Genomic DNA, 26,467 nt, shown 5'->3' on the forward strand with positions numbered 1-26,467 from the left:
GACTACAGGACGAGATTAAAATTTTAACTGCATATGCGCGACAAGAAGAATGGATCTGTCCCGACGAAGAAATATTTCTCAACAAAAAACATCCAAAAATAGCAGCCTTTTATATTTTACCCAAAGTACACAAGATCCTTGAAAATCAGCCCGGCAGACCTATTGTGTCAGCAATAGACTCTTTATTGGAACCTCTGTCTATCTACAGTGAATTTTTTCTTAAACCATTTGTGATGAAGATGCCATCTTACATCAAAGACACAACTGACATGATCAAAATCCTCCAAGACGTCACGATAGAAGCAGGTGATCTGCTAGTGACCATGGATGTGGAGGCGTTATATACGACAATTCCCCAAATGGCATGTTTGGAGGCTCTAGCAGAAGTACTGGACACACGTAATAGACCCCAAAAACCTCCCACGGGATTTATACTTGAATGTTCAAGATTGGCCATGACAGAAAACTTCTTTCTATTTAAACACCAGATTTATAAACAACAGAAAGGGGTAAGTATGGGGGCCACTTTCGCCCCACATGTAGCGAACCTCTACATGGCAAAATTTGAATCAAGACACATTACTGGAATTCTAAATAATGAGACAAATGGACAGCTCAAGATGTGGCGTCGTTACATCGACGATGTGTTTATCATCTGGCGAGGGGACCATACATCTCTCCTTTCTTTCCATAAATGGCTCAATACTTGTGATCTGAACATTAAATTCACTATTGAGTGGAGTAAAGAAGAGGTAAGTTTTCTGGATCTTATGATCAGAAAACAAGGCAACAATTTAGCCACCGCACTTTACAGAAAAGCCACGGATAAGAATACTTTATTGCACTACTCAAGCTTTCACCCAGAGAGTCTTAAATTGAACCTACCCTACGGCCAATTTTTGCGGATTCGATGCAATTGTACTGATAAGGAGGACTACAACATACATGCCGCACAACTTCAAGCTAGGCTGGACTCCCGGGGGTACCCAAAACGTTTAGTGAAAAACAACCTGAAAAGAGCTGCGAATACAAACAGAGAACTTTCTCTACAAGGCAAGGACAAAAAACCGAATGAGAGATTGGTCTGTGTTACGACATTCAATCCCATCAGTAACACAATCAGAAAAATAATTAACCGAAACTGGGATTTGGTAAATTATCCCAGTACCCTATCACGGAAACCAATGTTCGCATTTAAACGTAACTGTAATCTGCGTCAAAAACTGGTTCATACCTACCGTGAGAAACCCCGAGATGCCACCATCATGAACCAATGGGGACTCCCCCCCCATTATTGGCCACTATAAATGTGGCAACTGCAGTGTCTGCCCCTTCACTGAGACTAAACACACCTTCCAATACGGGGACAAGACGTGGGTGATGAAAAATCATACCAACTGCTGCACGAAGAATGAAATTTATGTGATATTGTGTCCATGCGACCTACTATATGTAGGGAAAACCGTCAGAGCAGTGAAGGTCCGCACTGGAGAACATCGTTCGTGCATCAGAAACCAGACCCCTGACAAGCCTTTGGTCGATCATTTTAAGAGATACAACCATAAAGATACAGAAATGAAGTGGTTCGTTCTACAAACTCTGAACTTGAAAACAAGAGGCGGAGACATGGCAACGGCTCTACACCGTCTTGAACAGAAATGGATTTATTCCTTAGACACAGTACATCACGGGTTAAATATTTCAGTAGAGTGGAATGTACTAAACAACAATTAATTCTTTGTGAACTATCTTGCTCACAATACGCTGTACATGCAAGTTTCCCTCAACTGCGAGGTGTGTATGGACGGTATTCCGACCTGTGATTCGTTAGAGCTTCCCCTGGATCACGGGATAGCAGTAACTATGAGGGACGACATGAACATACGTATCAGACGCTTTAGGCATGATTACCTGGACCAGTAAATCCACAATTGACTAACAAGGTAAGTAAGCCCGGTCTCTATGTTGATGTTTCTCAATCTTAAGACACCTCGATCTATTCCATTATTTTGATCTATTTGACTAGTTCAATAGCAGCTCTACAATATGAGTTCTTCACTCTATCTCCCACATTTTATTATGCACGAACTTCATTGGAGGAGTATTGTGAACTACAAAACCAACAATGCAAAGCCACCCACCATTGTGAGGCGACGCGTTAACATGCATTTAGATGCTTCAGGCGCGGCTTTCTCTGGACTATTAAGCCCATTCTCTAGTAAAGCAAGCCTGCCGAGTTCCTGTGTCCCATTTTGAGACACACCTCGAGCCATGACAAGAAAAAGTTTTTTACTGTTTCTTTTTACATTTTAAATTACATGCAGTAGCACTGTGGACTGCAAAGCCCACAATCCTGAGCGGCTGTTTATGGACACTAAAGCGCATGCGCACTGAGCTTCCACTCAATTTTGACTCACGCAAGGTGCCACAGCAGCGACAGTTTAACCTGCTGCGTTAGTATTTATCAACGGCTTAAGCAAGGTAAGGAAACACCTAGATTGACAGAAAGTGACTCTGTAGCGTACTATGTCTTCACGGCACAATGACCGTAGAGTTAATCAACATGCCGCATTGTGTTTGTGTTCACTTAGGCAGCCACACAGCCCAGTGGAGACTACTTTGGTCCACGGCCACACACTATGTGGGATTCTACAACTTGCCTCTTCCCCAGTGTGTCACAATCGTGATAAACTACACGGTTGATACAAGTAACGTTCCATTTTAAATGCCAATGTGCTTATGTACCTTAAATGGCTTAGTATGGATGGGTAGCTACACTACTAAGCCACAGCACCTAAATGCATGTTATACATGCTTTGTTCTCTCCTCTGCAGGCGGTTCCAAATACACGGCTGCTTGCTTGAATAAATTCGCCCCCTAACCGGTCCACAAGAGACAAACAAGAAACAAGTTCTCTTCGCTCTTTTTTTACAAAACAGTGAGTACTAACCCGTTATTGTAGAACCACTTTATTGGGTCCCCACTGTCCAGGTAGTTCCTTCCTTTTTTTAAAAAAACACATATGTCCTTTTTCATTATAGGGCATACACACGTGAAGCGCCACTTCCGGGAGCATTCACAACGAGATTCATTCCATCTTACCAGTTTGCCAGCCCCTGAAAAGTTTCAGAGGAGGTGAGCAGGTGTCATACAGCAAATTAAGAAAACTGTATTGGAATATTAAGTAACTTAATTTTTTGAGTAAACATAGAGATGACAACGCCATTCATTTTTTATCTGTAGATCTAAGGCTCTCTCGCCACACACATCCTCCACCTTTGTCTTTCTATCAAGAGCCAACGCAGAATCGGCGATTGCCCCCCTGTCCTGAAGAAGGAAGAATATTAAGTCACGATACGAGGGGACTGTTTCATCCTCGTTAAGAGAACTCAACCGAAACATGTTGACAATGATTTTCTAAACCCCCTGAATACTAGCAGAGGGGCACATTGTGAAATAATTGAGTGCTTAATTTAAGAACTGTTAATACGATGACTGTATGAATGAGTTGTGAATGAGTGGTTTGTGAAGGGATGTATTACAGTTGGTTTGTGGAGCTGACCAATGAATATAAACATTGTAAATATACTTTTCATATGATATATGCATTTGTACAATAAACAGAAAGCTATTATGATTTGAACAATAGCTAATTGTCGTCTCTGGTCTAGTTGGCCCAATCTCTATTACATTAATTATTGCAATGCAATCTGTTTGGGATTGCTCAAACAAGGTATTAGGACGCTACAGTTGGTTCAGAATACGGCCTCCCCATTGGTGATCGTCCTGAAGAAGAGAGATCATGTAGGTCACCCTGGAAAGCCGGTACTGGAGAAAATAAGCCTTTTAAAATCTGTGAGTTGTCCACGCGGCCACCTGTGGAATTATCGCTAGTTTTGAACAAGATCAGGGCAGCCTGTATAAACCCATCCGATGACTCGAGTCAGGCGAGCGCATTCTCCCAACAATGCCTATATTTCATAAATCTAAAACATGAAGAGGAGCCTACCCAGTACAGGCTGTTCGGCTTAGGAATTCATTGCCGTTAATGCGTCCATTGGTTTGGGACCATATTATATTCAGGAAATTCCTAAAAGCGCATTTGTACTCCATATTATATTCCCCTCTGTTCTTTGGATGTCCAAGTGCGCAGCTAGGCTTGTGCTCATCTCTACAGGTTCACCAGCACCATGAGGCCTCTGAGGCGAGAGAGAGCTCTACGAAATGGCATATACATGAATAAGCGTACACCTGAAACAGGACCAGAAGATATAAGACTACCATAACAGGTGTCTTTGTGACGCATGCATTCACCTGGCACTGTACCAATTTCCTCAACTTTGGAATGATGAAGAGCCAGTTGGACTTGCCAAGATTCAAACCTGTGAGGTCAAACACAGATCTTTGCTTTGGATGCGTTAATCCACTGATCCCGAGACCCAGATACCATTTGGCTATGCTATAAACTAACGTACACATTCAGATGTAATGCCCTACAAGCCAGAGGAATTGGTGAAATGTGGACAGACGTCTCCTCACAGAGAAACATTAGCAAGATTATGGTAACAGAGAAATTAGGTGGAATGGTGAAGGAGATCAAAAATCAAGTAATTGTTGTTTTCAAATAGAACTGCACGAATGCCACATCATAGGTTACTGTAGCATTGCTACTGTTTTCTGAATAAAATGTAAAAGTTGTGTAAATCTGGTCATATATGAATTAATTAGAATCCTATTTATATTGCACACTTAGGTATGTTTAGGTGTGTGAGATGCCCATAACAATTTGCTCCTTTGGCATTGTCCGGCATTGCTTGGATCACCCCATGGAATGTGGTGGACTGTTTTTGCGAAGGACCAGGAAAGCAGTGGAGAAATTTTGTCTGGAAGAGATGGCTCTGCCATGAGGCATTAGCTGTCAGATGCAGCTCCTAATGTATGGTGTCTCAACCCTGTCGGAGACCTGCTGGATCTCATTTTCCCCCGGCCACTGACAGGGCTCTACAGATCTCACTGAAACGCATAGAGCAGACCCTTCCTGATCGCTGGCTACAGCAGTCTGCTTGACAACTCTGGCCTTTCACTCTGCTGCAGGTGGCTCCAGATTTACCTCAGCAAGCAGCACGACAGGCAAACATCATCACAAGCAGGGGTGCTGCTAGGTCTGGAAAGGATTGAGGACTGTCGGGCAGGTGTGCTGTTAGGTCTGGAAAAGATCAGGGGATAAGCTAATGTTGAGACTGGCGGCACTCTGGGCTAGCTATAGCCTTTTGGATGTAGCCCCTGACCTTCTATCTGGGCTATAGACCCCTCAGACCCCCCCTAGCAACTCCTCTGCTGTCGGGACTGGCTAGCATTTGGTTGTAGCCTCTGAGCTTCTATCTAGGGCTTCAACCAAAAGACCCAGGGCTATAGTCCCCTCAGCCCCCTGGCTCTCCCCTAGTGACGCCTCTGATCATGAGTAGCCAGCCAATATTAGGAAAAAGGAGGAAATTACACATAGCTGGCCCGCTCTGCTGCAGTGGTGTAGAGTGATTGGCGGCGTAGATCGGCCCATGGGCCAGCCTCCAGAGGCTATGTATGAACACTCTGCAGTTAGCCAAGGCACAACCCAGTCCAGATAACACTAGTAAACAGTTCACCACCAGAAGTGCTGGTAAGCCGGCTGTCATCCTCAGTGAATCTTAAGATTTTGTTTATGTTTAAGTATTTTATTAAGTACAGTGAGTATATAAGGTTAGTTTTTTATTTTTGTGGCAGACCACAGCTATACGGGATATTGTTTTATTTATCAGGGGAGCGGAATCTAACGTAATTGATCAAAAGAGTACTTGCTATTGCCCAGATTCTGTCTGTGCATGCGCTTAAAAGAAGGTCACCAACAATACACCTGCATCTCTATAAGAAACTAGAGTCTTAATTCTGTTCAAGGATGTTACTGTGTGTGTAGTTGTAAACTGCATCAATCAAATCCTACCTGCGATGTTCGACCTAAGCTCTAGTTCCACGTCCATTTCATGCTGCTAGCATATAATATACACCATCTTATGGGATACATGCATTACTGTGCATGTGGTTAAGCCAACATTTTAGCTGAGCGACTTCATCATCGTATTAGAGGTTGCATGTTTTCTTCTAGACAGGTCTCGAAGTTTGCCCCATCACCTCAGGTAGAGGCACTTTATGCTTCTAGTCAGTCTCTTGTTCAAAACAGTCCACCCTTAACAACTTAAGGGGAGACCATACAGTAGCCTATGGTTGCACACCTACTCCCTGTGGTTCCCTTAACAATTTAAGGGGAGACCATACTGATCACAGTAGCCTATGGTTGCACACCTACTCCCTGTGGTTCCCTTAACAACTTAAGGGGAGACCACAGTAGCCGGGAGACCATACTGATCACAGTAGCTTGTCTCCTATTTACCACACAGGTTGCACACATATTCCCTGTGGTGGACAATAAACCCAACTGCCAGGCTTCACGGGTTCATCCAAAAAGACTGGATAAAAATCACTGAATGCGTGATTTGGCCAAATTTCACAGTTCGAAAATTCCGAACGGCCAAAAAAATCAACCAAATCACGCATTTGGTGCTGGGGGCTGCAGCGGTGTGCCCCGCACCCTTGCTCACTATATTGTGAGCAGGGGTTGCAAGGGTGTCCCACGCAGCTCGCCCAAATAAAAACAAAGGAAAGGACCCTGCAGTGCCGGTTCACGATCACCGAAGTGAAAGAGAGCAGGCATTGCAGGGACACAAGGTAAGTAGGGGGCTCGGGTGGGGGTCTGTTGGGGTGGGGCTATGGGCAGGGGTTTGGCCAAGTCAGAAATGTTCAGGGGAGAAAAGACTGAAGGTTATTTCGAAAGAATTATCTTCGGCCTTATCTCCCCTGAACCTTTCTAATTCGGTCTTTCAACCCTGAACCAAGCTGCACAACACCACATTCATTTTCTCAGTAAGTCACTTGGAATGCAGCTCATACGTGAGAAGGTTGCAATGCACTTCCATTATTTCCTTTTATTTCACATGATCTCGTCTTCCAGTGCATGCAGCATCCTTGTTAGATAGCAGGGTGGCCTTCTGCCTCACATAAAGGGGGGAAGCAGTGTGTATTTGGCACAAAGCGAATGCTACTCAAGCACAGATACCTGGCAGCCTGTGTAGCTCCCTGAGCGATGCCTTTCTACTATTGTGGGAGATCCCAGTCCAAAATGAGGGTGATAACTTACTTATTAAATGGCTGCCCGGCGCATTCCCCTTCTCTGTAAACTGTGCCCGCGGCTGTGCCGTAGTCATATTCTCCTCATCCAAGTCCTTCTGCTGTTTTACATATAAAGGGCCTGCCCTATCCGTTTGTTAGAATATAATAATATGTGCATTTGCTTAGCCCTAAGCTAATACATTTTTGTGATGAAAACCCTGTTTTCTTGCAATGTTCAAAAAGGGTTGCATTTGTCAATTTCACCAAGTGAATCAAAATAGAAATGTATTAATGGCCTTTTCCTTTAGTCATTGCAGAAACATGGTATTGTGGGAAAAACATGACTTGTGCAGAGGGATTGTTTTAGTTTCTTGGCCTTCCCTGAGAAAAAGGTAGCAGACGCCCCTCTACAGAAGGAACATGGCATGATAACCTCTTCTCTGTTTTTTTTCCACTTTGAGAGTTTGCAGCCATCGCTTTTTGCTCACTGTACCTTTCACAGAAGGGAAATATACATTTGCTTATCAGTCTTTGTCCCGTCCACACGGGCAGTCCAGCACCAACATGCTATGCAAATTCCCTTCTGAACAAGAGTACCAACAGCAACGGCATACACATGTTTCAGCCTTGTTGGGCCTCATCAGTGAGGTGGAGCTGTGCCTCTCTGAGCACAGTGAGCAGGGAGTCCATGTCTGGGTTTCCCCAGGTAACTCAGGGTGACCAACCCCACTTTGACCGTTCCTTTGCGACCTCCCCTGGTATTAGAAGTTCCAACAAACCCGGGATTGACCAGAGTCACTCGAGTACGCACCCACATAGTGCTGGATCCATCTGTAGCTGGTCTCCCCTTTATTCTAACAGTTCTTTGCACTTCCCTTAAGTTGCTACTTTGCGGCTTTCGTTCAACAAAGTTTGGTTCTTATCGGTTCACCCCTCGACTCAACGGCTGTGATGAACAGCTTGGCATTTCAGAATATCTAGAGTCAAGGCCGGTATCACGGTAGCAGGCGCCTCCATCAGTCCTGCTTATCAGCGTAGGCATGCTCTGTGTACCGTTGATATCTGCTGCAACACACGCTGGCTATTGTTCGCAGTCTTACGATTCCTTCTGAGGAGGGTTCACAGGCCTTGGTCGGAACTGCCATGCTGAGTTAGCTCTCACGTCGTGCGGTCTGCCTTGCTCGTACTGTGCTTTCATGCTCCACCTTCTATCCCTGTGGGGAAGGGAAAATGCTATCATGTGTGTGTGATTCTGGTCAATTGCCTGACCATGCCCAACCCTTGTATTGGGACATGTTAGGTAAACGGCTCAGTGTTAGTCCATTGTCTGTGGTGTGCGAAAGTGTCTGTGTTGGAAAGGGGGGGCAGTGTTTCAGAATATCCTACGTGGTAAGAGGGGGTAAAGGTGTTGAAAAAGGGGGATACCGTGTCTCACCCGTCGATGTCCCACTTCCACTCCCCAAGGACCCCCCCAATCAGCTGATCCTCCCTCACTGGTCCACCCCCAGGAACTGGATCCAATAGCGATGGCCATGTCCTTGCCACCTGGATGATAGATCCCTGGTGACTAGCTAGGGAGACACCTTCAGGTTTCTCATACCTCTTTGCCAGTGAAAATCAGAGTTTTTATGTCCTCTGGTCCCAGTAAGCTTCATATATGTTGGTCCGGCCGTTGTTGTGTTCGCTCTGTGAACGACTTAGAATTTGGTCAGCCTTCACCCCTAGAAGGTTCCCCGGCTTATGAAATGTATGTCAAATATGGATTAGGGGCGATACTATTCAACAGTTCATGGCACAAACAAACTAAAGATAGACCCAGCTTGCGATGGCCAGAAAATGGCTCTTTTGATGTATCCATAATTCAGCATCTACAATCTGTCTCATTACAGAATAAAACTAGACCCTTTTCCTTTAATGTTATCTGCGATTGGCGCAAGGAAGCCACGCAGAAAATCAAATGCGGACATAAATTTGCTCGAAGACATGTGTCACGGGTGGTTAAAGTTTTAGTTCATGATCAGCAGAAACACCAACCCCTACCCAAGATCCCATGATAGAACAAATTCTTAATAACTCCCGCCAACGTCCTGTTCCCTCTGCACCTCCTCCCCTGTATGGTCAACCACAGATCCCATTAGTATTAGGGTCCCCAGTCCCCAAATTCCTTCCCACTATTCCCAATGCTCAAGATCCTTCTCTCTCGCCAGAGGAAGATGAAATATCAGATGGCATCATAGACCCTCCCAGTGAATATGTACATGGCCCATTTACTAAAGAAAAGGCATGGAAGTTAGAACCCATTATTAGGAATGCGCAGGCCACCTTAATGCCTACCCAATTGAAAAAACTGAGGGAGCAGGTTATTCGGCTCATATCTAGCAGAGTCAAACAGAATGCGGTCAAGGAAGTACTTGAAACCCAAAGTCCTGAGCAACTGATTCTATTAGAATGTTTGGGTGACAAGATCCGGATCCAGTGGGAACAAAATTGCTTTCGGTAGTTCCTAGCAAATTGCAAGATTTAAACGTAGCTGCCTTCTCTTGTCATACGGAGAAGGATGCTTCTACACATGTTAAAGGACTTTGGGAGATATTTAGTGAAATTAAAGGATTAGAGAAAGCTCGATTGGAAGTAGAGGCTGAAGTCCATACTTCTGAATATGTCCAACAACCCACTGATACCATAGTATGTAGAGAAATTTGCATATCAGATGAGAAATTACAATTAATTACACATAACGCGCTCAAATGGGCCACCACTCTGACACCTCTCTCAGTTGTTTGCAGTACCTTTTTTATCAGTATGCCGCCCAGATTCAGATGCATACCATGAAAGTAATGTTGGATGCAATTATGCAGAAAAATGAGGAAGGCGAGATAGAGAATTCCGCAGAGTTGTAACATCTTAAACTAATAATAGATGATGCATAATGCACCCACAATGAGTATCCCAGAACAACTCATACAGTTAACAGCACTTTTAAAATTAAATAAACAACCTAGTCATCAGCTCCCTGTGCGGGAGGTGCCGCCTGCTTATATACCACAGCATGCCACGCTTGATGCTCAGGGAAATCCTGTCCTTGATTACCAAGGAAACCAATTATGCAACCTGCTAAATATGACACTCAATTTGTTCATGTGCCCTTTTCCAGGTAAATGCATAAAAACTGACAATCCCGGACCTAAGAACGAACCCTACCGGGTTTTATAAAGAATTAGAGGCCGTTTTGAATACCTCCATCTTTACTAGTAGGGATCTGCAAACACTATTTTCAGTAATCTTGCCATCAGATATTTGGAGGGCACTCAGAAAAAGCAACTTTGGGAAGGACATGCGATGATACGCTATTTCGAATTGATGCTTATAGGACAGCTGGCGAAAGGCCTACTCCAACAGTACTTAACTTTCCCACCATGATAGTTACACGAGTTAAGAGGGTGGGACCCGAGAAATAAATCATTTGGGACAAGTTTGCCGCATGTGTCCACAATAACACTAAAGGGGTAACAGAGTATTTTAATACATTTGAGCAAGTACTTATTGATTTTTCAGGAAAAGAAATTACTACGCCGGCAGCGAAACAGTTATTTGTAGATAAATTTGTCTGCCAGTTATCAGAAATTAGCGTTCTTGTAATGCAATTAGAGTGTGCCTGGCAGACTAAGACACCATCAGATATTCTGCATACGGCTCAATATTACGAAAATAGAGTGAATGTGGAAAATGAAAAAGCAGAGAAGAAGAGAGTGGATCTTAAGATGAGAGCGTTAATACAGCAAGTACAATAGGGAACTAGGGGAGGGCCATTTATTGGCCCAAGAGGGAGAGGTGTTGGTCAGTTTGTACCATTTTCTCTGCCAGGGCCCAATCAGTGTGCATATTGCAGACAGGGGGGCCACTGGAGGGCGCAGTGCCGGCCTTGTTGAATAGGGGGAGTGGAATGTATCAAAGAAGGAGAAGAGGACATCAGGGGGGACAGGTAGGAGGTAGAGGTGGATGGGTACCACCTGGGCCTGCGGCTGGCCCTGTTGCAACTACTACAGTCCCTATCAGCTCCAATATTTTTGATAATTCAAGCAATCCGTTTGTCATTAATTAATACAACAGTGAAGATTTCTATTGGGATTTTTCAGAATAGGACAGCCCTCAAATGAAAATGGAACCAATCCCCATCCCTGTGGATCAAGCAGGACCCTACGTTCACATGACAGTTGCGAGATAAGAGCATCAATTTTTAGTAAACACAGGGGCGCAAAAGAGCTCTATAGATCATGCTGAGGATCTAGATATTCCTTTGAGTGGGAATATCAATATTTCAGTAGGGATTGCGGGAACACCAGTAGCTAGTAAAGTATCAGCCGCAGTGCATGTTCTCTTAAGACCAGCAACTAGTGAGATACCATTTTTATTGACTACACAGTGTGGAGAAAATGTATTGGGGTTGAATTTGTTGAAGAAATTGTATGCTACTATTTATTGTACTGTACGCCTTATGGAGTACACATTAAAGTATGCCCTTCAAAAATGAATTTGTTTTTAGCAAAACCTCTGCCAGCAGAGTTTGACAACCTCTCTGATGCATTATGGGCAGTATCGGAGAATGACGGCCTTATGGATATTGCCCCAGTAAAAATACAAATATGGCAGTGAGCAGTTTATCCCCGTATTCCCCTGTACAAAGTATCCCCTGAAGGTTATTCAGCATTGAAACAATTGTCACCGACCTAGTAAGACAAGGGATTGTAGAAGAAATAACGGGAAGTTTATGTAATAGCCCCATTTTACCTGTTTATAAGAAAGGGGACACAAGCCTACCATATCGTTTTGTAATTGATTTAAGAGCAATCAACAAAATTGTAGTACTTCAGTTTCCAATAGTTCCGGACATTACCACCATTCTTACCACTATCTGCAGAATATTTTTCCCTAATTGATTTGAAAAATGCATTTTTTAGCATACCATTACATCCAGAAAACCGATTTTTATTTGCTTTCCCCCTTGGTGGGAGAGCGTATACTTTCACTATAATACCACAAGGTTATAAAGAAAGTCCAAGTATGTACAGTAGGGCACTTAAGGAACAGTTGGACCCCTTGAAATTGCCCGTATCTGTTACATTGATTCAATACATTTACGATTGCTCATTGCAGCTCCCACGGAGGAACTCTGCAAACATGTAACCTTATTGTTATTGTCACATCTAGCCCGCCATGGCCATAAAGCGTCTCTCAAAATAATTACAGTATTGTAGACAGGAGGTAGCATATCTAGGGTACCTCCTGTCTATGGAGGGTAGGAAACTAGCACCTGACAGAATACAGGCGATTTCTAAAATGCCACAGCCAAAAACACAAAAACGTTTGAGCGCTTATAGGCACTGCCTCCTATTGTATATAATGGACACCTCATTTTTCGCGTATTGTTAAACCCTTGTTACAACTCATGACTAAACACTTACAGGATCCAGTGCCATGGACTGATGAACATCAATAGGCATTTGTTTTGTTGCGCACATCGCTTTGTTCTTCTCCCGTTTTAGGGACTTTGGATTACAACAAGGAATTTGTTTTATTTGTGCATGAAGTTAATAGATGTGCTTTGGCTGTATTGACACAGGAACACAGACTGTGCAGCTATTTTCCCTCTATGTTAGATCCTGTTGCATGCACTTTGCCTAAATGTTTTTTGCACAGTAGCAGCTGCAGCTATGTTAATAAAAAGGTATGGTTTTAGGTAACTGTTTCCATGATGGTACCTCACTCAGTCGATGTCCTTTTACATAGGACTCAGACCTAATATAGGACTACGGCCCGACTTATCAGATATGAATTGATATGGTTCTCATCTCACCTCACATTAGAATTAACCGCTGCAATATACTCAACCCCACTGAGCTACTACCCATGCCAAATCAGGGTATTGGGGAGAATGAGTCAGCCAACCATGATTGTCTCTTTGCAACTGAAAAGACACCATGAACCGAATTGATTTGCGAGATACTCCCCTTCCGGAAGTGGAAGGACAATTGTATTGTGATGGGTCAGGTTTTAAAATGCCTGATGTAACTACAACCGCAGCTTACGCGGTACTACTTTAAAAACTATTAAAAGTATACTATAAAAAGACCAAACGAATACCGATTAATTCAGTACAAGCAGCAGAAATCATAGCTTTGACCCGTGCTTTTGAATTATCAGAAAACCTTTCTGTAAATATTGTTAATGACAGTCAGTATTCCTGCGGAGTAGCACATAATTTTGGAAAACTATAGGTGGAAAGAGGATTTTTTACTTCACATGGAACCAAGATACAGCATGGTTCCATAATATTGCGACTGTTGTCATCTCTAACACTATCAAAGAAACTAGCCATAATTAAATGCGCTACCCATCAGAAGATAGTGACTGAAATTCATAAAGGAAACGATTTTTCGGACTCCATATCCAAACAAACAGCGTTAGATTGTACCTCTGGGATGTAGAATGTTGAAAATCCTAGATGGGCCCAGTATTCAGGGCTGATCGAGAAAACCTCTGTCAGCGCTAAGGAGATACAAGCAATGGCCTCTGATGAGGAAACGGGGTGGAAAGATAGCTTTTCTATACAGAATGAAGAAGAATGTTGGGTTACAGGCTCTAAATAGCAATTGATGTTACCTAATGCCTATGTACCTTTGGTTGTGCGTATGACCCATGGACCCGCCCACGTACACGCTATAGCTATTTGCAAACAATTGGAGAATGTTTGGTGTAATTCATTGATCGCTATGACAGCTGAGAATGTGGTTAACAGTTGTATGACTTGTCTGCAACATAATGTAGCCCGAGGGACTACTCGTCTTTGCAGGAAATTTTGATCCTCCTACCTTCCCATTTGAAGTCTTGCATTTTGACTTTATTGAATTAGAAAGATGTAATAATTTGAAATATGTGCTAGTAGTAATTTGTGCCTTCAGTAAATGCCTTTCCTTTGAATGAAAATACAGCCATCTCCACTGCAAAAGTTGTGTTGAAAGAAAATGTCCCTACATATGGATTCCACAGGGTAATCGGGTCTAATAACGGCACCCACTTTATTGCAGAAGTAATACAAATCGTGTGCAATGGACTGCAGATCAAAAATACATTTCACACGGCTAATCACCCACAGAGTGCAAGGCTAATTAAGTGCCACAATGGAATTTTGAAAAACAAAATAGCTAAGGTTTGCCCACATATAGGACTTAAGTGGAAAGATGATCTACCGTTAGCATTATTCTCTATGAGAACTACAGTTGCATCCAAATCAGCATTATCCCCCTAAAAAATAGTTATGGGTAGACCAGCTAATGTTTGGGGTGCTCCTAGACCACAGGAATTGAAGGACATTGAGCACCCAATGCGTCTTGATTATTGTAAACAATTCACTGAACAATTGCGTCCCAATCAGCAGCAGGTGAAGGATCGCTTAACGGACACAAATTTGCGAGAGGGCCATCGGGTGAAACTTGGCGATCTGGTAATGACTAAGAATTTTCAGAGAAGCGCTGCACTGGAACCACGCTGGTTAGGACCATACCGGGTGTTGTTAGCCACCCAGACTGCTGTTCGAGTAGAAGGGAAAAACATTTGATTCACGCTGCTCATATCAAATTGGTTCACTTACCCTCACCTTCTGATGGAGATTATCCTCCTGTGCCTGAAATGAAGGATTTTTACACCCATGTGAGTCGGTCAAATCCTGATATAAAGCCTTCATTACAGACACCCGCCTTGTTCAAAGATCATGCTATTCCAGGAGTGACCAGATACAACCTGAGACCTAGGAACGAATAGGGTTGTGCTAATGAAGGTAGGAAAGTGCAGATCTGGTACTGATGTCAGTTCTGTGCCCACCAGAAACCTACAAGTGCAGGTCTGATATTGAGGTCAGCCCCGCACCTGGAAGAAACCAGTGTGTCCTGATCCCTGTGCACATCAGGAGGTAATGGGGTATCTAAGGACTGAATAAACCTGCATTATGGAGTTGCATCTACTCAGTGATCAAATTCGAATGAAAGACAAAATGACTACCTCCTTGATGACAACAACTATGGACAAAAGAGGACTGAGTCATAAAACTGACATTATGTACAATCCTGGTGATTGGACTTTCTGTGATCTTTTGGTATCTTGAGCATGATTCTGTGCATCTTTTAAAAGACACTTCTTCCCGATGATAATGAAGATACTACCAAGCTCCCCTTTACCCCCCCAAAGTTTTAACCCATACCCATCACCCATTGGATGTATTTCAGAGATATGGTTACCGAAATAATTTTGTGTATGCATCTTGGACACAGTTCAAAAAGCTATTAATAGAACAGACTGTTGGCTTTGTTCACATGTCCCGCAGAGTGGAGATGGAATAGGAATACCTTATTATGCAGTCCCAGTTAAACGATCAATATTATGTGCTCTACTTTTTCTGTCTCACAGTAGTTTGATAAATGATTGGGATAGAGCATGTGCCCTGCCTGCCTGCCTGGAAGGATAGTCGTTAACACTACCATTAGAAATCCTGAAATATGTAATATTACCCTTACTAGCAATCTTTCAAGTTTAAGTAGAGTGTCTACACTCCCATGGCGGTTCTACACACTTATATGAATGTTACCTATCCTTTATTCCAAGTAACCGATAGGATAGGAGAGCCCCCATTTGCTATAGGAAGAAAATATTATAATATGCAATTCTTTGATACAATCGTTGACTACACCAATTATACTAATGCCATTCTTCCTTATGGGAATTGGTATTATGTTTGTGAGGACAGGAAAGCATATAAGTGGTTGAAGAAGGTTTGGACGGGCATATGTTACCTTGCTAATGTATTCCTTGGAGTTTATGTAACCTCCACAGATAATATACACCAGTGTGTAAAATTACAGAGAGGGAAAAGAGAAGTGGACCATACTGATACTGATGCCCAAGTGGCAGCAGATTTTGGGAAGTGGTTAACACCATTATTTGGGGTTGCCCTTTACTCCAGAAGCATTCGTAGGCTCAGTAAAGTGGTAGAAAGTATGTTGAATGAGACTGCGAATATTTTGCGAATCTAAGAACTGAGCAGAACACTATTAGATTGGTTGCACTTCAAAATAGGATGGTGTTGGACATTCTCACAGCCGCAAAAGGAGGGGTCTGTAAAATAGTGGGCTCCTCTTGCTGTACCTATACACCCGATAGTCCCAGAGATATATTTGATGCTCTTGATCGATTACACGTATTGGGAGAAGCAATACATTATGAGGTCGGACAGGAGATGGGACCTGTTAAAGGATTGTGGATGGAAATTGCAGTCTATATTGTTAGTGGTATTAGGCTTAATGTTAGGTTGCTGCTGTTGCCTCCAGTGCATTCCTGTATGTTGTTCCCTTGTATCCCAGAGCTGTGTTAGGGTACTGAAAAAAATTAAGCCCCTTCCCATGGATAGTCATGAAACTAATGTCATGATGACGAAAGATATGAACATTCAGGATTTACTGGACATAGATATTGAAAGTTTAACTGATTTTGATTACTTATCCGAAAAATGAATTAGCTTATGCTAAAAGTGAGGTTTGTTGGAATATAATAATAATATGTGCATTTGCTTAGCACTAAGCTAATATATTGTTGCGATAAAAGCCCCTTTTTCTTGCAATGTACAAAAAGGGTAGTATTTGTCAATTTCACCAAATGAATCAAAATAGAAATGTATTCATGACCTTTTCCCTTAGTCAATGCAAAAACATGTTATTGTGGAAAAAATCTGGACTTGTGCAGAGGGTATGTTTTAATTTCTTGGCTTTCGCTAAGACAACTGAGCTTAAATAAGATTGAAAGTTGATTCTCCTATTTAGCATAGGAAGAAAACCGGTTTCAACATAGCCTCATTCTGTTGGTTAATATTGTGTAAAGGCTGACAGCACTGAGCGAAGGTTAATTACACATTGAATAGCAATGCTCAGCCTTTCCGTTCTTATCAGCCCATAAAAGGTCTCTTTGAAGGCTTACTTAAGTAGGATTACAATTTTTGGAACGACGGGCAGACGGGGTTATGTTTAATGATATCAAACACAAGTCACTGACCGTGAACTGGTGTACAAAGTATAGGATTGAGCCATAAGCAAAGTAAAGACTCTTGGCATAGCAATAACATCTGCCAAATACACAGTTTGTCCTACCCACCTGAGATTAGATAAGGATTGGTTCAATTATTGTGCATGTAATTTAAACTTATTTGCGTTATTTTATTTTGTAAACGAATAACAAATGACTTATGCTGATGCAGGCTCAGTTTTGTATAAAACCATTCAGGTACTTCACTTTTCCACTCTCCCTGAAATACTGGTCGTGGTTGAACGTGAAGTTGACTCAAGTGTATTGCGTGTGTATAATAAAATGTTCATTGCAATCTTGAAATTCTTTCTCAGATGCTCCATTTTCTTTGAATATGCATATACCGTACACCAACTATACAGTAACTGCACACTTGTTCCACACACGTCACCAACCAACCCTGCCATTCACTGAAGCAAAGTGGTCCCGAACCAGGAACGCCGATCTCACCAAGGACACGTGCACTACCTTGTACCACCAAATTAGATCTGACATGTCTTACTTGAAGCATTAACATAAATCTAAAACATTTTTTAACATGCAAAATACCTGCATTTGACATCAACCCTACCTTTATGTTCTGCCCCGTCTGGGTTTAAATGCATTCTTTTCTGGCACTCAGAGCAGCTCATTAGAAATCGTGTCACTGCCTCCCTCGGTAGGAAGGCGTACGTCTCGGAGATCTGAAATGCAGAGGAAAACAAAGGTGATGCAATGAATGCAGACTGAGCAGGAGCGTACATATAGTGATTATTACGGCAGGCCTGGGGGTGATGCAGAGGTGCAGCACAATAAAGGCATGTCCTGCACACACCTGACCCAGCATTTGCTCAAGTACCAGCTGCCTACTCTTGCTAATGTGGCACAGGAGGCAGCAGGGTAGGGCTATCAGCTCATTACCAGCACATGTGCACCCCGGCACCATGGCTTACAGATTTTGGAGTTGGAAGTGGGATAGAACAGAGGCGTTGCTGGGCGGGGCCTAAGGGGGCTAAAGCCCTGGGTCTTTTGGTTGGAGCCCCGGATGCAAGCTCAGGGGCTACAACCAAAAAGATATAGCTAACCCCGCCAGTCCCGACATTAGATTAGCCCCTGATCTTTTCCAGACCTAGCAACACCCCTGGGATAGAATATACATATATCCCCAGCAGCGAAACACACTGGTGTGACAATGGCAGCTCCCTCTAGCTGCCCAAGGGGAACATGTGCAGCTTGCACTATTTGCCTCGGTTAGGTTCATCTGCATATTGTGAAGCTGTGGGGTGAAATGTGGGCTCTCTTTTCACTTGTCATGAGTGAGGGTATGGGGTGCAACTCACAGCTGGAGTGGGCCATGCATCGTCACAAGTAGGCTTGCCCCTCCCCAACAATCTCTGATGTTAGCGCTTCTCCCAACATTTGAAGGGTTAACCTCTGCCAAAATGTCGGCCTACAGGCCCCCCATCGATGTGCGCACTTGCATTTTGTTAGGCAGAGAGGTGAGTGAAGCCTTTCCCGAAGTGGCAGTGTTTAAGTTTGACTGTATTTGGGTCAAAAAATGTACTTGAACAACGCAGTAAATCTTTGAAGCTGCTACTTTGAAGAAAAGCTTCCATTGCCTCTCTGCATATTGCGCTTTAAAATGTACTGTTTGATAGCTGGTCCCCACACCAGACCTTCGGGGAATAGAAGAGTGGGGGCGGAGCCTCCAAGTTTGCCCTGCCCACTTTCTGAAGAGGCCCCCCAGCCCCCATCACCAGTTAAGCCCCTCTCGTAAATGTTGGTTTTGTTACGCCCCAGCTGTGAACCTCCCCTGCACTTGTAAGTTCCATTACCCTCACTGTGTTTACAGCTCAGTCCTCCTAACCTGCCCCCTTGCTTTACAGATCCGCCAGAGCACCAAGAAACCTCGCAGGTGGCAACAGTGTGTGGTATAAGAAGCTTTAACATAACTTTACTCTGTTGCTTCGACACCCCTCGTTCGCCCCTGATTCGCGCCTGGTGTGGACAGGTGCTAATTCCCTGTGAGTTTTAGCATTAGGCATGTATCAAAATCCCGATGTGCAATTGTCACCCGTGGATATTCGTGCACAATATGTGAACGTAAGGGTTGGCGGAAGAGCATCGTTATTCCAGATAATTCGGCGCGTGCGTTCGGTTAAATTTTCTTCATGGATGCAACATGCAAAAAAACAAAAACAAAAAAAAACACATTTCATATCTCATGCATCAGCATACATGTATGCGGCAAAATGTCCAGAAATCAGCTTTCCGTGTGTTTTATGTTTTACCACTTCGACGCATGCATGGGAATAATGCTCCCAGCATGTTGTAATGTTGCCACGTGACCAACATAATAAAAGAAGCGAGCCGCTTCCGGCTCGTCAGTCAGTCACTCCACAACCTGACTCCGGTGTTGTTCTTTGTACGCGCCCGGCCGGCGCTGCACCATGTTCGCTGGGCCCAAGGACAGGGCCCAGCTCGAGGACAGTGCCCCTGCCGGGCAATGCTGTCCGGATGACGCCCCTGCCAGGCAACGCCATCCTGGGGTGATCCCCACGCCATGTGACCATGGCCAGTGAGATGGCCCCGGCCTGGGTGCCCCCAGAGCCGGGGCCGGTGTATGCCGGGTGTCCCCCGGCCACCTGTGGAGCTCCGGTGTCCCCGGAGCGGGTGGGATGAACCCCCCCACCCATGAGTATGCAGCGTGGGTGCCGCACCAGTGTGTCTTGTCGGGTGCCACCTGACCCGAGTATGGGGCTGCCCGGTGACCCGGAGCAGCCCCCAACAATGGCGACGAGGGCTGGAGCCCTATGCGTGAGGTGGCGTCGGCCGCTGGAGGGGTGGTCCAGGGTCACCTGGTGCCCCAAATTGGTGGAGGCCTCGGCTGCACTCCATGCGGGTGGGGCCAGAGCCCGCTCTGAGGAGCGGGCGGTGGTGTAAACTGAACGGGGGCCGCCGACCAGCTGAGGCGGCCCTGAACATCGAATGGCGTCGGCCGCGGCACTGGGGATGTGCAGGGGCCGCCAAACAGCTGAGGCGGCCCCCAGGTAGTGTGGAGCTCTGGCCCCTTTTGGCCCTGGGGGTGAGGGAACATGCTCGCGGCTGCCCTGCGGCGAAGGAGGAGCGGCCTTTCCCTCACCATGGAGGCGGCCTCGGCCGCAGCAGCGGGGCGGCCCCTCCCCCACCAGAGCGGTTGACAAGCGGCAGTTGCCACGGATGGGGGAGGTGGAAGTCTTTTCCCCCATCCCAGCACGGAGCGGGCCCAATACCCACCTTGGCCCGCAAGAACAGAGGGAGCTCCGGAGAGGAGCGAATGAAAGAATAGGGCACTGCCCCCCCTGTGAGTGGCATCGGCCACGTATGAAGAGGCGCCTGCCCCCACCGACATCGGAAGAGAGGAAGCTGGCCCCCTCCCCTGCGGGGAGTGAGGGTGCCCGCGGCGTCGGCCGCAAGGAGGAGGCGCTGCACCTCCCCCCCACCCGCAAGCCACGGGTATGAAGAGCGGCATACATCGCCGTATGGAAAACAATGATGCGGGCCCAACTCCAACTGGGCCCGCGAACGAAACAAGACTGATGCTACCTCCCTGTCCCTGCTGTGTGGAGGAAGATGCGGTTTTGTGCCGCGACAAAGGAGGGGCGGTCTGGTGCCCGCAAAGGAGGAGACACCGAGCGGCTGCCCTCCCCCTGCCTGCAGGAGGCAAGCGGCATCCGCCGTGTGGGGAGGGTTTGGTCGCTGCCCTAGGATGCCCCCACCGCACCGGTGTGGGAAAAGAAAAGATGCAGAGGGGGAGTCGCTCGCCCACCCTTGTGGAGAGGTGGTCTGCGGCGTCGGCCGCAGTGGGAAGGCGCCGGTGGCCGCGAGAGCTGCCCCCTTCCCCATCTGATGGGGGACTGCCCTCGGCCACAGGAAACAAGGGGAAGGCGGCACTGCGGCGTGGGTGCTGCCCCTCCCCCATGGAGGAGATGTTCGGCATCGCGGCCCGCGAGGGGGTGGAGGGGTGCATTTTTCCCCCGGCTGCAAGGGACAAAGAAAGGGGCACAGTGTTCACCCTGCCACCAGTGTTTTCCTGTCATCTGCCCCATGAGGGAGGGGAGGGGCAATAAGGGGCCCGCCGCCAGGATGCCATCACAGGCGCCCCAGATCATGGACCTGGCCAGTATGGCCCCTGGTGTCCCCATGTGCAGTGGGGTCGGCACCGCAATGGTGCAACCATCGGGCTCCCACCGGCATCCGGTCTCGAGTTCATCCACCTATAGACTAGGCCGATGTGGCCCCTGGTGCCCCCAGGTGTGGCTTTGCTGGCCCGTGGAACTCTGGTGATGGTCCGAGGGGACCTGGGTGCGGACTCAAGCTGACCTCCTGCAGCTACACGAGGGCGGAATATGTACATTGTCACCGACCCCCCGTGAAGACTCGGGGCCTGCAGAGACTGGGTTGCGTAACATGGCCCAAAGCCTCCTGTGGTGCCAGAAGCTCTCATCAGTGTTGCGGAATAGTGAAACCACTCACCCAGGTTAATAAAGGGTGTATTAGTAGAGTGGTTCTAGGAGTAGTAGTGTGTAGTGTTTGTGAGTTCGTTTTGTTGTTATTAAATAAAATGGAGTGGTGTTGCATGGTACCCCTCCTGGGAGCATGGTAGCTCCCAGGATGTTGTAATGGGTCACGTGGCAGTAGCCACGTGACCAACATAATAAAAGAAGCGAGCCGCTTCCTGGTTGTCAGTCACTCCACAACCTGACTCCGGTGTTGTTCTTTGTACGCGCCCGGCCGGCGCTGCATCGTGTTTGCTGGGCCCAAGGACAGGGCCCAGCTCGAGGACAGTGCCCCTGCCGGGCAACGCTGTCCGGATGGCGCCCCTGCCTGGCAACGCCATCCTGGGGTGATCCCCATGCCATGTGACCATGGGCAGTGAGATGGCCCCGGCCTGGGTGCCCCCAGAGCCGGGGCCGGTGTATGCCGGGTGCCCCCCGGCCACGTGTGGAGCTCCGGTGTGCCCGAAGCGGGTGGGATGAACCCCCCCACCCATGAGTATGCGGCGTGGGCGCCGCACCAGTGTGTCTTATCGGGTGCCACCCGACCCGAGTATGGGGCTGCCCGGTGACCCGGAGCAGCCCCCAACACTAGCTTTGTTCTGCGGGATTCTCAGATATTTAGCCGCCAAGACGTGAGATGCCACGCGCGGCAGCTTTCGCTAGTTCTGTACCTTTGCATTATTTACAACATGGCAACGGCGAACCATCAAAACAGAGTGCTTCAGAAATATGGCATGAAAAATAAAGTGCACGTCTTAAACGGACGAGAGGCGAGTCGTGGCCTGGGGCGAGATCACACGTAAATCACCGCGATAAAACGGGAAGGCTTAAGAGGCGCGCGCGCTCACGTGGCCATAACAAGTGAGAACTCAAGCAGAAGGGACAGAGAAAGAGCTGTAGCGCATACTTTGAAACGGTCTCTATCTCACATGCATGTACCTGTCAAGGCTTGTTGGGGGCTGTTCATTAATCCAGTGCGATTTTCTTTTGTTTGCATGTTTACTAGCTCATGCAAAGTTACAATGCATGCACATTTGTTCAAGTTTGCAAAAAGCAGCAAAACGAAGTCGAACAGGCCAATGCAACCCGAATTAGCACTAACACCATGTTACATTCAGGGAGACAAAACAGGAACCAACACTAATAACAACGAGATAGGATGGACCACACGGTCATTGCCAGAAACGAAGCCACTAATAATGACAAAAATACCACATTATCTCTATCTTTATATATATAAAGCGGAACATATGTTAGTGTGTTCCTTATACAATTCCACACCTTTCCATCAATCTGCACCACATTTGGCATAGTTACCTGTTAGGACCCTCTGGACATTAGTGGCTGCATGACATTTGGAAACCCCCTCCCCTTTCCCCGGGATAGCGCGTTATATATATATATACACCAATCATACCGTATCCCCTTCACACATGAGACAATTGCCTGAAATTGGCAAAACATCAGTCTGGTCATAGAAGGATTGAATGAAGCTCATTTCAAGCATCTCAACAAGAGGAACAAAACTCAAAGGATAGGAACCTCGAAAACCACGTCTGAAGGTCCCCGGACGCACCATTTCCAAGGTATTTGCACCGCAGCGCAATGCACCGGATACATTTTAATTTTGACAATTTCTATAATTTTCTCTTCACAGATGTCTCCCAAAAAGCGAAAACCTATTGGACAAATGAATCCAAAATCAAAGAAAGGGAGATTATTAAGGGTCTGTGTACATATCTCATGTGGAGTACGAGTAGTTTTTGCTAGGGTTTCATAAAGCACTTCATTCAGATTCCTCTGGATTCTAACCACTGCATTTGTAGCTGTTCTGAAAACCCAATTTAACGTTACTCCATGTATTGACCTCGTAAGGATGCAGGGTTGAGTCAGCGTTGCAGGGATTCGTCCTTGGGAATTGCAGGGTTGTGCCACGTATATACTTTGTGGTACACAGGTGTTCTGTCAGTAGACTTAAGTGTTATTTTTAATGCAACAAAGCAGGTATCGAAATTCCGCTTGGGTAAGCAAGAGTCAAAAGCAGCTCCTGGGTATCCTGCATTAACCAGTGACCAGGCTCTGCCACTGGGGAAGCAGGAGCTAGTACATAGTGTTCCGCAACTTAAACTTCCACATAAGACGCAAACTTAACATTTTGCCCATTATTGTGGCCTTATGCTTTACCAGTGATATTAATGTGTCCTAATGCTCGTTTGTACATTGTCCCAAATGCATAACGTTAATGCCACGTATGTATGTTTGATCAGCATTGGTTGGCTTGGGTAGCCAAAAGTAGCTCCTGGCAGCTGTTGGTGGGAAGCTAACCAGGATCTTCTGGGTTAAAAAGCTAGATAGCTCCCCGATTCCCCTCAATTCTGAATCATGCAAAGCAAATGATTGGTAAAGTGCTTTCAAGGTATAGCTTTTTCCCTTTCGCCTTTTTTTCACTTGCCACTAGAGAGGATGACCACGCAAACTTTCCCAACGGCAATTATTTCCATATTCTGGGTATTTCAATAGCTCCAGCGGCCTAGGAGTGGTGACACTAATGCCAAAGAAGAGAGCGGCAGCGAGGGAGCGAGCGAGCGGGTCAAATAGCCACAAAATATGCTTGTTGGGCCCTCAAACGTCCACATGGGAACGATTTCTGAGCCAGGCAAGCCTCTTTGTCTGCTCAAACTCTCCGCCACATTCTAAGCCAGAGTATCGTGGAGGAGAAACAGCCCATAGATATTGAGCTCCACAGCTACAAAGGAGGAGAGGTGGATGTCTTGTTGATGCCGGAGGTTCAGGGGTGCTGGTGGCGGAGAGAGTCCATTTCTTTCTCTGGCTTTATTTTAGGTTCATGAACAACAACAGTACTTGATGGTGGTGGGTGGCGGGTGTTATGAGCAGGTGGAAGTGATGGAGGTGGGAAAGGCGCAGACGGTGGGTGAGACTAGATCCTAAAAGGCGGCTGTGGTGGAGGATGAAGCGCTAGTTGTGGAAATAGCAGTGGCCGCAGCTAATGTGGAACTGCAGGAGGCAGCAGAGTGAAAGGAGGAAGTGGATCTGGTAGGCGTATGGGGGGTGATGTTGAGGGCTAAAAACATTCACAGGTAAGCTGACAGAAAGGGTTCTTCATTATTTTGCCGCAGGATTTTTCGTCGCGGGACTTTTCATCACCTTCATCGGGTTTTTTGGGGTTTTTTTTGGGGGGGGTTATCCCCCCAAAACCCCCTTTTTTAAAATATTCTCTTTCATCCACAATATTTATTTAATTTTAAACCCCCCCCCCAAAAAAAACGATTTCCTGCGGCAAAATCCCGCGGCAAAAGAACTGTATACCGACAGAAAGTAGGATGGGAAGGTGGAGACTCGGTTGGAGGAGAAAGAGACAGCTGATGCTGCTGGGTCCAAATTTCCAAAAGGGGTAAGATGAGTGTGGGAACTCGGGAATAATTTCAGGGCAGTTGAGAAAATTGCCCAACCAATGCCTGGCACATAGTCATGGGTATGGGACCACATATTCCTGCATGAGGGGCAAGACAGCGCAGATGCAAGAGTGCCATTAACTGGTTATAAAGGGTGTGTGTGCTGGGTCCTCCTCTTCGATCAAGCATGGCATCACCATAGAATCCATGAGATACTTTATATGAGATAAATCACATCTATCAGTACAACCAGATATTGCTAGAGAGGGCTAAATTCACCTTACTAAACAATATTTTAATATCTGGCAATGTCATCTATCGTTTGCAAAGAGGCATCTCAGTGGCTGCTGAACATGCAGCATCTAGCAAATCTGCCTCATTTCAGAGAACCACATGCCTGGAAAGATAAACTGCAGAACCTCGAGAAATACGTACGCCTACAGTCTAGGCGCTTCAATGATGACGTTGTCACCCGGGAGGGAACATCAGATGTACCCCTTGAATCTGTAAACATGCTTAGCAGCAATGGGCTTGGAGTCACACCATCAACCTTGGTGCATGAAGTTTAGCATTCTTGGATTTTGAACTTTATATCAAAATCAATAAGCCAGACGGCAAACTCTACAGCCAACTGTCTGAAGCCAATTCCATATCTCATTCTACCAGTGGTCACAAGATGAATGCAATCAAAAGCAGCTCTGAAGTTGCAAGAAATTGCAGCAAGACATCACAACAGACAGAAGGATCGAATAAAAGTGAGTTCTGCCTAGAGGTTACACACTCTTAAAAAAAGATGACGCCATCATATTCCCAGAAACAAAAATCAGAAGCAGGATTTATGCCTGCCAAAACAACCTATGATGGATTCCCAAAATAAAACTTAGATTCAGCATATAAATTACAGGCCAGAATAGTCCTTTGGTAAGATGTTTCACAGAGGAATTGGCACATTGTAATACTTCATAAAGACATTGCTTGGAAGAAAATAAAAACATGATTATGTTCACTAAGGCACAAACACTCAAGAACAATATTAGCTTAAGTTTGTTTAGAGCACACCACAACAAGAACACACCTGGCTAGCACCCAACCCAAAGAGGTTGTTATACATGCACAAACTATAATACTTGCAAATTAGGATGAAGAAAGGACTCTTAGGGACCTGGCGCATTAGGCGGTTTTGAAACATTGAACTACAACATATAACATCAA

At 45.7% G+C, this 26,467-nt stretch overlaps 1 protein-coding gene across 9 annotated transcripts in view; it reads right to left on the minus strand.

Annotated features, from left to right (window-relative positions):
- The window catches only part of NOL4 (nucleolar protein 4), a 692,229-nt gene that overhangs the window by 318,946 nt on the left and 346,816 nt on the right, over positions 1–26,467 (minus strand). For all 9 annotated transcript variants that reach the window (XM_069620996.1, XM_069620993.1, XM_069620989.1 and 6 more), the window contains exon 4: positions 17,897–18,008. In XM_069620996.1, coding sequence (XP_069477097.1) covers positions 17,897–18,008 — 112 coding nt within the window. The remainder of the gene's footprint in view (positions 1–17,896; positions 18,009–26,467) is intronic.

The sequence above is a fragment of the Ambystoma mexicanum genome, chromosome 5q, assembly GCF_040938575.1.
Source record: "Ambystoma mexicanum isolate Mex_15411 chromosome 5q, UKY_AmexF1_1, whole genome shotgun sequence".
In the NCBI taxonomy this organism is placed as follows: domain Eukaryota; kingdom Metazoa; phylum Chordata; class Amphibia; order Caudata; family Ambystomatidae; genus Ambystoma; species Ambystoma mexicanum.